General features: G+C 40.4%; 1 protein-coding gene across 1 annotated transcript; it reads left to right on the top strand.

Moving 5' to 3' along the window:
- Nucleotides 1-2,823: 2,823 nt before the first annotated feature.
- On the top strand, nucleotides 2,824-5,592 carry LOC140035673 (uncharacterized). The gene is made up of 3 exons (XM_072076993.1): nucleotides 2,824-2,998; nucleotides 3,101-4,501; nucleotides 5,138-5,592. Exons 1-3 carry the CDS (start codon nucleotides 2,824-2,826, stop codon nucleotides 5,590-5,592), a joined length of 2,031 nt encoding a protein of 676 aa, XP_071933094.1.
- The last annotated feature ends 9,106 nt before the right edge of the window (nucleotides 5,593-14,698 follow it).

Genomic DNA, 14,698 nt, shown 5'->3' with positions numbered 1-14,698 from the left:
ACAAGAGCTCGTGCCAAGAAGATGCGTGAATCTTTACAAGCCCTTGTGAGTACAATCCAAGGTCGCATTGGAGATGATTTAAAGATTATTGAAGGCTTGGAGAATGAAGATTCAAAACTTTACACTTTGCTCCAAGTAGAAGACCCTCCAGCGCCTGTTGCTAGTTAGGCGTGCCTCGCCTAGGGGTCACGCTTAAGGAGGAGTTAAGTTAGTTCTATTATTTATCCTTTTATAGTTAAATATTAGTTAAAGTCAATCCATTATGAACTTAGGGCTGGCCGAATCCTTTTCATTAATTGGTAGGGTTAGTTTAGTCAATTTTGGGATTAGGGTTAATTCTTGTAAAGGCTATAAATAGCCATACTTCCTCCTTGTTAAGGATTCAGAAATTAGATAATTTTTGTGAGTTTATTCACTTTTCTCTTCGAAGAGAGCTTTGCTTGGATACTTGAGAGTTTTCTTGAGTTATTCAAATTGAACGTATCAACCAAGTATACACCTTGATTGTGGCGTTCTTCTATCCAAATCGTTGGTTCACTAATCGTTAGTTGTTGGGTTGAGATTCGTCTTAGTTCATCAACTCGGGGTTTAGAGGTCATACGTGCCGCCTTTTCAACTTGATTGTTCGTCTAGATCCGCGCATTCATATCAGTTGGTATCAAGAGCTAGTCGACGACATCAAGTATATCCCATTGCATCTTGTAAGTTTTCCTTAAAGAAAAAAAAAATTTTTTTTTCCGTTTCTTATAGTGTTAAATTCTGGTCGTATAGGAATTCCATAGGCGGCTAGGGTTTTATCTTGTGTTCTTGTTGTTTATCCTTGTTTTCGTTGATTGTCTTGAATTTTCGTGTTGGTTGATGTCCGCAATTCATCCATCGTGTGTCTTGATTTCGTGGGTCTTGTGTCTTGTATCTTGAAGTCTTGAATTCATATAGAGTCATCCAAAAAAAAAAGGGTTACTGTTCATCGGGTACTATTCACCCGAAAACACTGTTCAGAGAGGGAAAAACCTATTTTCTGGTTGTGTCTTGATGAAACCATGGCTGACCTTGAAATTTCCTAGCTTCCTTGATATTGTGGGGATTGAATCTTGAAGTTCTTGGGCTGCAAAATTGATATCTTGAACTTCTTGAAAATTGGTGTTAGGGTTTTTCTTGGAAATTACGCTAGGGTTTTGTAGTTTCTTGAATTTTCGTGGACTGCCATCAAGTTTTTGTTGGATATTGTTGTTCAAACTCTTGAAATCTGGAAATTTTGATTGAATCTTGAAGTTCTTGGGTGGGAAAACAAGGGTTCTTGAAAATCTTGTTCTCAACCTTTCCAAATCTTGAACCTTCAAAACAAAACCAAAGTTATTGTCTCGAACTTGCGGCTGCCCTTGCTCAAATTTGACACAAAGATCTTGTTTCTTGTGTGTAGGATCCGAATTGAAAAAGAAAGAAAGATCCATCTTGCAAAAAAAAAAAAAAAACAACGCAAGAAAGAAAAAGAAAACACAAATCGGATTTCAAGAACAAGAAAATAATTTGCTTGGGTAGCCTAGCCGAGCTTGGGTTGAAAGAACAAACCTTGTTGCCTTCAATCTTGAACTATTGGCCGCCTCTCTTTGTCCACGAAATACCAGAAAACCAGCAGCCATTAACACCCCAAAACAACCAAGAAACCTTGCTATTAAATAGCCACACAAGGTGGGAAGATAAGATAGGGTTTCCTACTTTGTAGCCACCTCTTGCTTTTGTTTCTTGATTGTGGTTTGTGCCAACTGCCTAGCCGATCCTTGGTGCATATTTTATAGTATTTCCAGCCAATAAAAACGTGGTTTACAAGTCCCAAGAGTCCTAATCAGTTTTGGATTCCACTTGGTAGTTAACTCCTAAAATTAGCTACTAGTCACAATCCACACTTTCCCTTTTCTTGGTTTTTTTTTCTTGGGCGGATAGCTTAGGGTATTTTTCCAGCATATTATACATTTCCTTTTGTGTCTTCAAATCAGTCCAATAAACTTCCAAAAATCACAGCCTTCATCCGCCACACTTGGGTGTAATTTGATTCAAGTTTGATTGAATTTCTTCAAGAAAAGCAATCTAGTGACTTGAGAAGTGATTGGTGAGATCATTAGAGTGTTTTAATACACTTGAGTGAAACACGAGTGTGAGTGATATACTAAGGGAGTGAGTGAGGTGTTATTTCCACTAACCCTATTTTTGCAGGAATACCTCAACATGTCCGAAGGGAAGGAAACTACTCCTTTTGATATTAAACTTGTGAAGGAGGCTATGAATGAAAAATTGCTCAAGATAATGAAACAGGAATTAGAACCATTGTATGAGAGGATGGATAGTCTCGAACACTCCCAAACCAATTCTAAGTCCCGGAGACACAAAGCACCAACCCGTGACTATGAAAGTTCCAACTCCGAGGAGGAATATGGGTCGAGGACATGGAGGAATAAACACCGCAAAGCTGGTGTGGATCCAATCAAAGGCGTTAAAATGCAATTGCCTACTTTCCAAGGCAAATCCGACCCCGATGTCTATTTGGAATGGGAGAAACGAGTGGAGTTGATCTTTGATTGCAATGATTACACCAAGGAGCAGCAAATGAGACTTGCAGTCATGCAATTCACCGACTACGCCATAGTGTGGTGAGATCAAATCACTACTAGTAGAAGGCGAAGTGGTGAATACCCTATCACTACATGGACCGAATTGAAGGGTGTCATGAAAAAACGCTTTGTTCCTAGTCACTACCACCGTGACTTGTATCTCAAGCTTCAAAATTTGACACAAGGAACCAAAAGCGTGGAGGACTACCATAAGGAGATGGAGATAGCCATGTTAAGGGCTGACATTGTAGAGGACCGGGAAGCTACTATGGCACGATTTTTAAGTGGATTGAGGCCTGAAATAGCGGATCAAGTGGAGATGCACCATTATGTGGACCTCCATGATATGCTAGACAAAGCTATTAAGATTGAAAGGAGGCTCAAGAGGAGGGGTCCAATTTGACAAAATTCCAACTTTCAAGCTGGACATTGGAGAGACCAACCCTTCAAGAGGGAGGTCAGCCCCTCTAGTGCATTCCCTTTGACCAAACAAGGTGGGACAACCAAGGAATCACTAAGGGCGAATGCAACTTCCTCAAAACCACCCTCAAGGGGCGATGGTAGGCCTACTCATGAGGTAAGCAAAGTTCGATACCGAGACACTAAGTGCTTTAAGTGTCAAGGGTTTGGACATATTGCTTCCCAATGCCCAAATCAAAGAGTTATGCTTATGCTACCAAATGGGGAAGTACAAACGGATAAGGAGGATGAGTGTGAGGACATGCCTCCCTTGGTCGAGGAAGATGAGGAATTTGAGGAGATACCAGCTCATGGTAAAGTTGGTATGGTTGCAAGGCGAGCTCTAACTACTCAAGCTGGTAAAGATGACCTTCAACGAGAGAACATATATTACTCAAGGTGCCATGTGATGGACAAGCTTTGTAGCTTGGTAATTGACCCAGGGAGCTGTACCAATGTTGCTAGTGCACTCATGGTGGAACGATTGAACTTGCCAACAAGTGATCACCCCCGACCTTACAAACTACAATGGTTGAATAATAGTGGTGAGGTACGTGTTCATAAGCAAGTTTTAATTAATTTTGCCATTGGTAGATATAAAGATGATGTTTTATGTGATGTTGTGCCTATGCAAGCTACTCATATTATTTTGGGTCGGCCATGGCGATTTGATAAAAGGGTCATTTTTGATGGATTCTTGAATAAGTATTCCTTTGTGCACAATACTAAAAAGATCACACTTGCACCTCTTACACCTCAACAAGTGCATGAGGACCAAATTGGGTTGCAAAAGGAATATGACATGCATTGTGACATTAAAAAGAAAAATTTGCATGATACAAAGAGCAAAATGGCCGAACCATCTTCTCATAAAATTGACACTTCACATTCGACCATTGAAGGAAAAAAGGAGAGAAAATCCATCATGCTTGCTAGAACTAGAGATGTGAGAAAGGCTTTGCACTCTAACCAGATTTTGCTTATCTTGTTTTGTAAAGAGTCTTTGCTCACTAATGAACTTGGTGCTTCTTTGCCTAGTGCTATTGCTAACCTTTTACAGGAGTACCAAGATGTATTTCCTGAGGATATACCTAATGGGTTGCCACCTTTGAGGGGAATTGAACATCAAATTGATTTCATTCCTGGCTCTTCCCTTCCTAATAAGGCACCATATAGGACTAATCCGGAGGAAACTAAGGAGCAACAAAGGCAAGTAGAGGACTTGCTTAGTAAGGGCTGGATTCAAGAGAGTCTAAGTCCTTGTGTTGTACCTGTCCTACTTGTGCCAAAGAAAGATGGAGGATGGAGGATGTGCACCGATTGTAGAGCCATAAATGCCATAACGGTAAAGTATCGCCATCCCATACCTCGATTAGATGACATGCTTGATGAGTTATATGGTGCTATTATATTTACTAAGATTGACTTGAAAAGTGGTTATCACCAAATACGCATGAAAGAAGGGGATGAGTGGAAAACAGCATTTAAAACAAAACATGGACTGTATGAGTGGTTGGTCATGCCTTTTGGCTTAACTAATGCACCTAGTACCTTCATGAGGTTAATGAACCATATTTTGCGTTCTTTTATTGGTAAATTTGTGGTAGTCTACTTTGATGACATCTTGATCTATAGTAAGAGTGCAGAAGAGCATGTTGTGCATGTACGAATGGTCTTAGATGCACTTCGAAAGGCGAGCCTCTATGCTAACCTTAAGAAGTGTACTTTTTGTACTAATCAACTTGTCTTCCTAGGTTATGTTGTGAGTGACCAGGGAATACGAGTTGACCAAGAAAAGGTGAAGGCCATAAATGAATGGCCAATACCAACCAGTGTAAGTGAGGTAAGGAGTTTTCATGGCTTGGCAAGCTTCTATAGACGCTTTGTCAAGGATTTCAACACCATTGCTGCCCCACTTACAGCCATTATCAAGAAAAATGTGCCATTCCAATGGGAAGAAGAACAAGCTAAGCCTTTCCAATTACTTAAACACAATCTCACACATGCACCTGTATTAAGTTTACCTAATTTTGACAAGGCTTTTGAAGTAGAGTGTGATGCTTCTGGTATAGGTATTGGAGCTATGCTCATTCAAGAGGGGAAACCAGTGGCCTACTTTAGTGAGAAGTTGAATGGTGCTTCGTTGAACTACTCAACTTATGACAAGGAGTTGATGGCCTTGGTGCGAGCTCTCCAAACTTGGCAACACTACCTCAGACCTCGGGAATTCATACTCCACACTGATCATGAATCGCTCAAACACATCAAATCACAAACCAAAGTGAGCAAAAGGCATGCGAGGTGGGTGGCTTTCATTGATAGTTTTGTGTTTGTCATCAAATATAAGGTTGGAAAGACTAATGTAGTGGCTGATGCACTTTCTAGAAGGTATACACTAATCACTACACTAGACACTAAGTTGCTTGACTTTGAATTCATTAAGGATTTATATACAGCTGACCTAGACTTTGGTGAGATTTTCACCACCTTGCCACGGGTTACTCGTGAGCATTATTCTATGTCGTAGGGGTTCTTGTACTACAAAGGTAAACTATGTATTCCAATGTGCTCCATGCGACTTTTGTTGGTTAGAGAGGCTCATGGTGGAGGCCTCATGGGACATTTTGGAGTGACCAAGACCTTGTCAATTCTCCAAGAGCATTTCTACTAGCCTCGCATGAAGAGGGATGTCGAGAGGCATACACAAAGGTGTGTAACTTGTCACCAAGCAAAATCAAAGGTACATCCTTATGGACTCTACACTCCTTTACCCATCCCACATGAACCTTGGGTAGATTTGTCTATGGACTTTGTACTTGGATTGCCTAGAACTAGACAAGGGCATGATTCCATTTATGTGGTAGTTGATCGTTTCTCAAAGATGGCTCACTTCATTCCTTGCCATAAAACTGATGATGCTAAACATGTGGCTGATTTATTCTTTAGAGACATAGTGCGTTTACATGGGGTACCTCGTACCATTGTTTCTGATAGGGATGTAAGGTTCCTTAGCTACTTTTGGAAAACTTTGTGGTGTAAACTAGGGACTAAATTGCTTTTTTCTACTTCTAGTCACCCACAAACTGATGGACAAACTGAAGTGGTTAATCGGACTTTATCTACATTGTTGCAAGCAATTATTAAAAAGAACATTAAATCTTGGGAAGATTGCTTGCCTCATGTTGAATTTGCATATAATCGCACTGTGCATACTTCTACTCAATTTTCACCTTTTGAAATTGTTTATGGATTTAACCCTCTCACACCTTTAGACTTGTCTCCTTTACCTATTTCTGAGAGAGTTAACCTAGATGGTAAGAAAAAGGCTGAGTTCGTGCGGGATTTGCATACCAAAGCTAGAGCTAATATTGAGAAACGTACCCTTCAATACATTCAAAGTGCCAACAAGGGACGTCGTAAGATGGTGTTTGAACCAGGTGATTGGGTTTGGATACACATGAGAAAGGAGCGTTTTCCAATCCAAAGGCGCAACAAACTACTTCCACGGGGTGATGGCCCATTTCAAGTTGTGGAGCGCATCAATGACAATGCCTACAAACTTGACCTTCCAGGTGAGTATGGAGTACATGCTACATTCAATGTGGCTGACTTGAGTCCTTTTCATGCAGATGACGAGCTTGATTTGGGGACAAATCGCCTTCAAGAGGAGGGGATTGATGAGGGGCTCAAGGATGGTCAAACACAAGTTGCACAAGTCATTCAAGTACCAAGTGGTCCAGTCACAAGAGCTCGTGCCAAGAAGATGCGTGAATCTTTACAAGCCCTTGTGAGTACAATCCAAGGTCGCATTGGAGATGATTTAAAGATTATTGAAGGCTTGGAGAATGAAGATTCAAAACTTTACACTTTGCTCCAAGTAGAAGACCCTCCAGCGTCTGTTGCTAGTTAGGCGTGCCTCGCCTAAGGGTCACGCTTAAGGAGGAGTTAAGTTAGTTCTATTATTTATCCTTTTATAGTTAAATATTAGTTAAAGTCAATCCATTATGAACTTAGGGCTGGCCGAATCCTTTTCATTAATTGGTAGGGTTAGTTTAGTCAATTTTGGGATTAGGGTTAATTCTTGTAAAGGCTATAAATAGCCATACTTCCTCCTTGTTAAGGATTCAGAAATTAGATAATTTTTGTGAGTTTATTCACTTTTCTCTTCGAAGAGAGCTTTGCTTGGATACTTGAGAGTTTTCTTGAGTTATTCAAATTGAACTTATCAACCAAGTATACACCTTGATTGTGGCGTTCTTCTATCCAAGTCGTTGGTTCACTAAATCGTTAGTTGTTGGGTTGAGATTCGTCTTAGTTCATCAACTCGGGGTTTAGAGTGGTCATACGTGCCGCCTTTTCAACTTGATTGTTCGTCTAGATCCGCGCATTCATATCACTTGCCTTTGAACGCGGGTACTTGGATCTTAAGTCCCTTTAATTCGTTCTTGGGTGTGTCCCTTCGAGGCCTCTCAGGTCATTCCTCATCTTCACTAGCGGAGTAGTCTTCACTGTTGGCCGTTTTGGGACCTTGGTTGCTCCGGTTGTGAGATCTAGAACGAGAGCCTCGTGTGAGACTCTTGGATAGCTCCTCAAAGTGGGTGTGTAACTCCTCCATTTGTTGTTCACTGATGCGCCTAAGCTCATTCTTCATTGCGGTGAACAACAATGAGTAGTCGGTGGTTGCTTGTTGTTGCTCCATGTCTCTCGTGGTGTCCTGCAAAAGGTTAGTAACAAGGCAAAGATGCTAGTATATACTCACTTCACTCCCTTAGTGTATCAATCACTCTCGTGTGTGTCACCCGTTAGCACTCTTAATGGACTTACCAACGCCTTTACCTGTTGGAGTAGGTAGTTGAGAAATATCGCTCAAGTCCAACAATTTGTCACCAACTTACCCTCAAGAGTATTCAAGGATGTCGAACACAATTGGTTGAGATTTTTGAGATGGAAAGGACGAAATTTTGAGAAGGTTATGGGTGGCGGATAGATTTGGAAATAATGCTAAGGAAGGAAACCATAGGTGTCCTAAGATGTAGGAGTGGTTCCTAAAACGTAGGAGTGAAAGTAGGAGCGGTTCCCTAAAGCAAGGAGAGAAAATAGGAAAGTGTCCAAGTGAAACAAAGAGTTATCCAAGTATTTTACTTAGTCTCCTAAATTAATTTGGGAAACAAGTTAGTGTTGGAACTCCTTAGGAACCCTCTCTTGGACATCCTTTGGCGACTTCCAATTCCTCTCCAAACCCGATTGGTTTCTTTCTTTCTTGCACTGAAATTTCCAGAAATTTTACCTTCTTAAACCCTTCCAAAAGGTCGGCTATCTCCCTATAAAAACCTCTCCTCACAGCCACACCTTACTCCCAAAAATTTGGCTCTCTCTACTCCCAAGGAACAAGCAACTCGGCCCTTCCCGTTCCAAGGCAGTTTTGGTTCTTGTTTCAAGACAATGGCTTCCCAAGATAACGTGAGCAATGTCACTCAAGAGTCCCCCAAACAGCTTGCTCAAGAAGGTCCTAAGAAATTTACTCCTAAACCAAGAAAGCCCCGTAAGGATGCGAGAGTGTGAGGCCCCAGTCAGTTCTTAAGTTTGATATTAGGTTATATTCATTATTCGTGCGGTAACATTAGGTTTTGGGACTAATTTGAAAACCCTAAGTTGGGGTTAGTATTGAAACCCTAGTTTTTGTATTAATTATAAGTTCGAGTGGTGATTAAAGCTACTTATGCTAATGTGTGTTTTAGTACAGGTACGTATAAGATTTGATCCATTTTAGATAGGTTAAGTGAGTTTAAAAGTTAGGAAAACCCTAAACTAAAAAAGTTTCTAGTGATATGATTTGTTAGAATCTAAGTTGGGTTTAAAACCCTTAATACTACCCATGACAAAAAGGTTGTGGTTTAATTGCTTTTATGTGGGATTAAGTATGATTAAGTATAGGTGATTAAGATAGGAAGGTTATTAGTGAAGCAATTAAGTATGATTATATGTTTTGGACTAGATTAAGTTATAACCTATGGAGTTAATTGAAAGCTTTTCAAATGTTTGTGGGCAAGGGTGTAAGGAAGAGAAAGTGTTGTTGTAGGGGCTAAGAGGCAATTGTGGAACTTTTATGTGATTGGTGGTGTGAGAAAATATCTCCCAAAGCTTTGACTAACATGTTGTCATATGATTTATAAGAGAAACAAGAGAAACAAAACAAAACTAAACTAAAAAGAAAGAGAGAGTGAGAGGCCGAGAGAGAGAGAGAGCAAGAGAGAAAGGAAAATCCTTCAAAGTTCTTCTTCATCTAGCTTCCATCTTGATCTTGGAGTCTAAGGGAAACAACTTGGGCCTTGGTTGTGGTAGCTTTCTTCATTTACAAAGCTTTCTTGAAGGTAAGACATCTTTCTTGGAAGTTAAATTTTGGGGGTTTTAATCTTGAAGTCATAAAGGTGAAGTTTTTGTTGTAATTATGAATTTGTATGGTTTATGTAGTGATTATTGAGTAGTTTAATGGTTAATTTTAGTGATTTATTGCTGCTGGAATTTCGGTCAAGATAAGAAAGAATTAGGGTTTCTTGCTAGACATTCTAGTTAGCTCTAATCTTGTGTTATTGAACTTGTAGTGGTTGTGTTTGATGATTGGCTTCATTGGTTTGGTGAGTGAATGGTAAAAACTGATTTGGAGTATGAAACCCTAGGTTTCCTTAAGTTAGTTCAGCTTGGCTAATGTTTAGTTAGTTAGGGTTTGGTTAGTAAGTTGTTAGCTTAAGTTTGGTAATGCAAATGAAGTTAGTTTAAGGATCATGGTTAGTTTTGGCAATTTTGTAGTGGCTTAGAGGTAAAACTTCGGACCATTTGTAGGTCATTTAGAAGTTAGTATATGTGTGTTTATTTGGTATGAAAGTAGTTAGAAAACTTGCATGAGAACCATGAAAATGAACCATGCGTTTGCGTTGCGCGGAACCGTTCAAAACCTAAACTGGGCAGCCCAGAACCTGAACTTAAGCTCCATTTTTCTTGATGCCACGTGCTGATTCAGAAGTTTCTCAAAACATGAAAGTTGTAGCCTCTTATGTCCTGAATATTTCTACAAAATTTCAGGTCAAATGGATCAGTGTAGCCCGAGTTATAGCCAAAACACTAGCACCTATTTTGTACCCTGGATTGTGTTACGTTTTGACTTTTGCTTCTGACCATGCTTTATCCGTTTTGATAACATGTGAACTGGGTGTTGATCCCTTAATAATAAAGGTAGATCTTGGTCTTAGCTTCGAAACAGTATAAAGTGCATCCAAATCCGAGTTCCGTAGCTTCAGTTATGACCAAAATAAGATCGATTGTCAGAACTGCCTTCGAATTTGGACAGTTCTGATAGGAACTTTCTGTATTGATTCGGGTTTTGTCCAAAACATAAAAGTTTTAGCCTTATGACATAAATTTCTAACACCTTTGGAATTCCTTGATTTGGATTTGTGAGCTGGGAGTTATGGTCCAGTAAACAGACCCTGTCTGTCATTCAAAATGCAAACTTCTGGTACTGTTTTCCATGATTTCGACCTACTTTGATTCAGATTTGGGTTGAGATGTCTAAATAAAAGTCGTAGCCCTTCCTCGTCGCTTCGAAATGGTGTCTCAGCTCATCTTGATCCGACATTCCTAGCCTAACTTTTGATCAAAACAGTTTGAGATGGCAGATTTGGCCGTTTCTGTTTGCCGTTCCGCGCATGCACGTGTGTCCATTTTGTCGTTTCCGCACTTGCATGTGCCGATTTTTCCGTTTTGCTTGTTTTGGGTATGTTAGTGGCCATTTGTGATATAATGAGATGCAATCGTCTATTTCAGACCATGGTGAGCTAGGTGAAGCTGGTGGGGCCTACTAGTTAACACGCACGAAGTGATTTCTGCTCTTGTACTAGTTTTGTGTTTTGAGTAAGTATTCAGGCCATTCGTATCCGTTAGTTGCTTATGTGTTTTGATATGTATGAAAAGGGTACGATAGGCGAGGGTGTACTTTATCGCACTCGACCTAAACCCTAATTTGCACACGTATTTGTACATGGCATATGTATATGAACCATTTTGGAACTAAAACCCTCGAGCTTGTAGCTCGGGGTGACTTTTGGGTAATTTTGTGAAGTTTGTGAGTTTGAGGTCGATCTCAAGACCTAGATGGACTATTCGAGCCGGTTAGGGCTTGGTCGAAGTCAGTCCAGCCTAGTCTGAGGTCACCAAGTTTGTGAATCCGGTTCACCAAGCATGTGAACCAAGTTTGTGAACCGAGCTTGTGAACCAAGCTCAATTTCGTTTGCTCGAGCAAGTTTGTGAGGTGACTGGCCAGTGAGGGTGATAAGGTGTTAGGTGGGAGTACAAGTGGAGTTCTACGGACCTTGTTTATGGTCGACGAAGTGTCGGCAGGAGGTCACTCATGGCAAACGACTTGGCTTTGGAGCCAACCTGTATCCTTCCTCTGTATTGTTACTTTTGCACTTGACTTGACACTTTTGTACTTGACTTGACACTTTTGTGAAATAGTTGTTTATCTAAATGTAAAATTTACGATTTTACCCCTGTTTACTTACTATAGGGAAATGTTTCAATAAATGCAATCCACCTAACATGATACTTATTCAACTTGTGTTGTGACTTAATGTGCTTAAGTGATTCGGTCAGTGTGTATGACAAATTCCCTTAGTCTCAAATAATGTTGCCAGGTCTCCAAAGCACGAATCAAAGAGTACAACTCTTTATCATAAGTGGAATAATTCAAAGCTACCCCGTTAAGTTTTTCACTAAAGTATGCAATTGGTTTGCCTTCTTGCATTAAGACAGCTCCTATACCCACCCCAAATGCAACACACTCTATTTCAAACATCTTGTCAAAGCATGGTAATGCAAGTAATGGTGCGTGTGTGAGTTGGTGTTTATGCATTTGGAATGCACGTTCTTGAGCATCACCCTATACAAATGGCTCATTTTCCTTGATTACAGTAGTTAAAGGTGCAGCAATGGTACTAAAATCTTTAACAAATCGTCTATAAAAACTAGCAAGACCATGAAAGCGTACCTCACCCACCGTGCTTGGAGTAGGCCATTCTTGAATTGCTTTGACCTTTTCCTTGTCCACTTTGATTCCCTGTTTACTCATAACAAAGCCTAAAAAGACAAGTTGATCAGTACAAAAGGAGCACTTCTTAAGGTTAGCGTAGAGCTTTTCCCTTCGAAGTACATTAAGAACAAGTTTCACATGCTCAACATGCTCATCTAGGCTCCTACTATAAATCAGGATATCATCAAAATATACAACTACATATTTTCCTAGAAATGGATGAAGCACATGGTTCATCAACCTCATGAATGTACTAGGTGCATTAGTTAGTCCAAAGGGCATAACTAACCACTCATACAAGCCATGTTTGGTTTTAAAGGCCATTTTTCATTCATCTCCCTCTTTCATCCTAATTTGATGATAACCGCTTTTTAGATCAATTTTAGTGAAAATCACAGCACCATATAGTTCATCTAACATATCATCAAGTCTAGGAATAGGGTGATGATATTTTACCTGATGTGTGCACGGATGGCGGCCTTGACTCAAGGCTTTCATAGAGACATTGAAGAGTTGAAGGATGATAATCAAGTTGTCTACACCATGATCCAAGCCCATGAAGAGTCAAGTGGGCCTCCAAGCGAGTTGGCCGAATAGGGCCTTAGGCCTTAGTGTTTAGTTGAGAGTTAGATTAGTTGTTCTAATAGAGCATGGGCCGGCCCATATTGATCCCAAGATGGCCAAATTCCCCTACCCTATTTCCCTTAGGTTTTAGTAGCCAATAGCCTATAAAAAGGCTTGCTTTGTAAGGTTTTGAGGTAGTCATTTTATCAATAAAGTTTGATTGATTTCGATTCTTCTTGTTAAGAGAGATTCGACCTTTTTACTTGCTTTGGCAAGGGTTGTGAGCAATCTTGCGTCTTGTCCTAGATTGGTCTACCAACCTATCCATTAGAGTAATCACCTCTGTGGAGTTATCGTTCTACCACCTATAATCAAATCGTGTCGTCCGTTTGATTCTAGATTCCGCAATCCAAGCACCAAGCATTGGACCACCTCGCTAGATCCTCGGGTAAACGTGCTACGTGTCTGAAACAAAGTTGATCAAGGACCGTATCTGTGACGCCCCCGCTTCTCCCAAAAGTGAACCCTAGGGTATCGGCGGGACGCCTGCCTAACTCATGCCAGGACTCGAAAATACAAAACAATAATAACTATACAAACCAAAAGTGTACTATTTACATCCTAACCACTACATTACACTATGATAACAACCAGCAGAAAATAAACCCTAAGAAGGGTCCTTATACAAACCACCAAAACAAAAGAAACATTTTAATTGTCCAACTATTACCCAACCAAACCTAAGTATACTAGTGATAGTGCCAAAAGTTCCCCGTGTCAGCCCCTGTTAAGGAAAACAAAAGAAAAGGGGTAAGCTATATGCTTAGTAAGTAAACGGGGGTAAAAGCATAAATTGCACATTAAGACGAACAAGTACGTCACAAGGATGTCAAATCACAAGTATAAAAGTAATAACACAGTTAAGGATACAGGTTGGCTCCAAAGCCAAGTCGTTTGCCATATGTGACCTCCTGTCAACACTTCGTCGACCACATATAAGGGTTCGTAGAACTCCACTTGTATTCCCACCGTACACCTTATCATCCTCACTGGCCAGTTACCTCACAAAATGGCTCGAGCAAACGAAACGAAATTGAACTTGATTCACAAGCTCGATCACAAACTTGGTTCATAAATTTAGTGACCTCGAGACTAGATTGGACTGGTTTCGACCAAGCCTCGGCCTGCTCGAATAGTCCGTTTAGGTCTTGAGATCGGGTCCCAATTTCATCATAGTTCACAAATTCACAAAAGTCACCCCGAGCCACAAGCTCAAGGGGTTCAGTCCCCACACAGTTCATATACACATGTCATGTACAAATATATGCATAAATTAGGGTTTAGGTCGAGTGTGATAAAGTACACTCTCGCCTAAGTACCCTTTTATTCACAATAAAACACATAAGCAACTTATACATCAAAACGGCCTTAATACTTACCCCAAGAATAAGTATAGCAAAATGCGAAGATCACGTCACGTATACAGCTAGTAGGCCCCACTGGCACCGTCTAGCCCGTCACCGTCTGAAATAAAAGATTGCATCACATTACTACACAAACGACTACCAAAATGTGTAAATAAAGCGAAACGGCAAAACGGACGCACGTGTGCGCGGAAACGGAAACGGAAACGGCCGGCAAAACGGAAACTGCCAGATTTGCCATCCTAAATTGTTTTGACTACAAGTTAGGCTAGGAGTGTCGTATTAGAGTGTATGAGACACCGTTTTGAATCTAAAAGGATGAGTTACAACTTTCATGAAGGCCCTGTAGTCCAGATTGCAGCGGAACTATGGTAAAAAGTGCAAGACAGTCCTAGCCGTTTCAATTCAGGTTACCGAACAAGCCTTGGTTGAACGACTAGAACTCAGGACTCATAAATCGGAATCAAGAAATTCTTGAGGTGTTGGAAAGCTCATTCATAAGACTATAAGTTTTGTGTTTTGACCAAAAGCTGAATCAGTACAGAGCATAGGGAAAAATG

Source organism: Coffea arabica, chromosome 2c (genome assembly GCF_036785885.1).
Source record: "Coffea arabica cultivar ET-39 chromosome 2c, Coffea Arabica ET-39 HiFi, whole genome shotgun sequence".
In the NCBI taxonomy this organism is placed as follows: Eukaryota; Viridiplantae; Streptophyta; class Magnoliopsida; order Gentianales; family Rubiaceae; genus Coffea; species Coffea arabica.
This window is presented reverse-complemented; position numbering and strand designations above follow the sequence as displayed.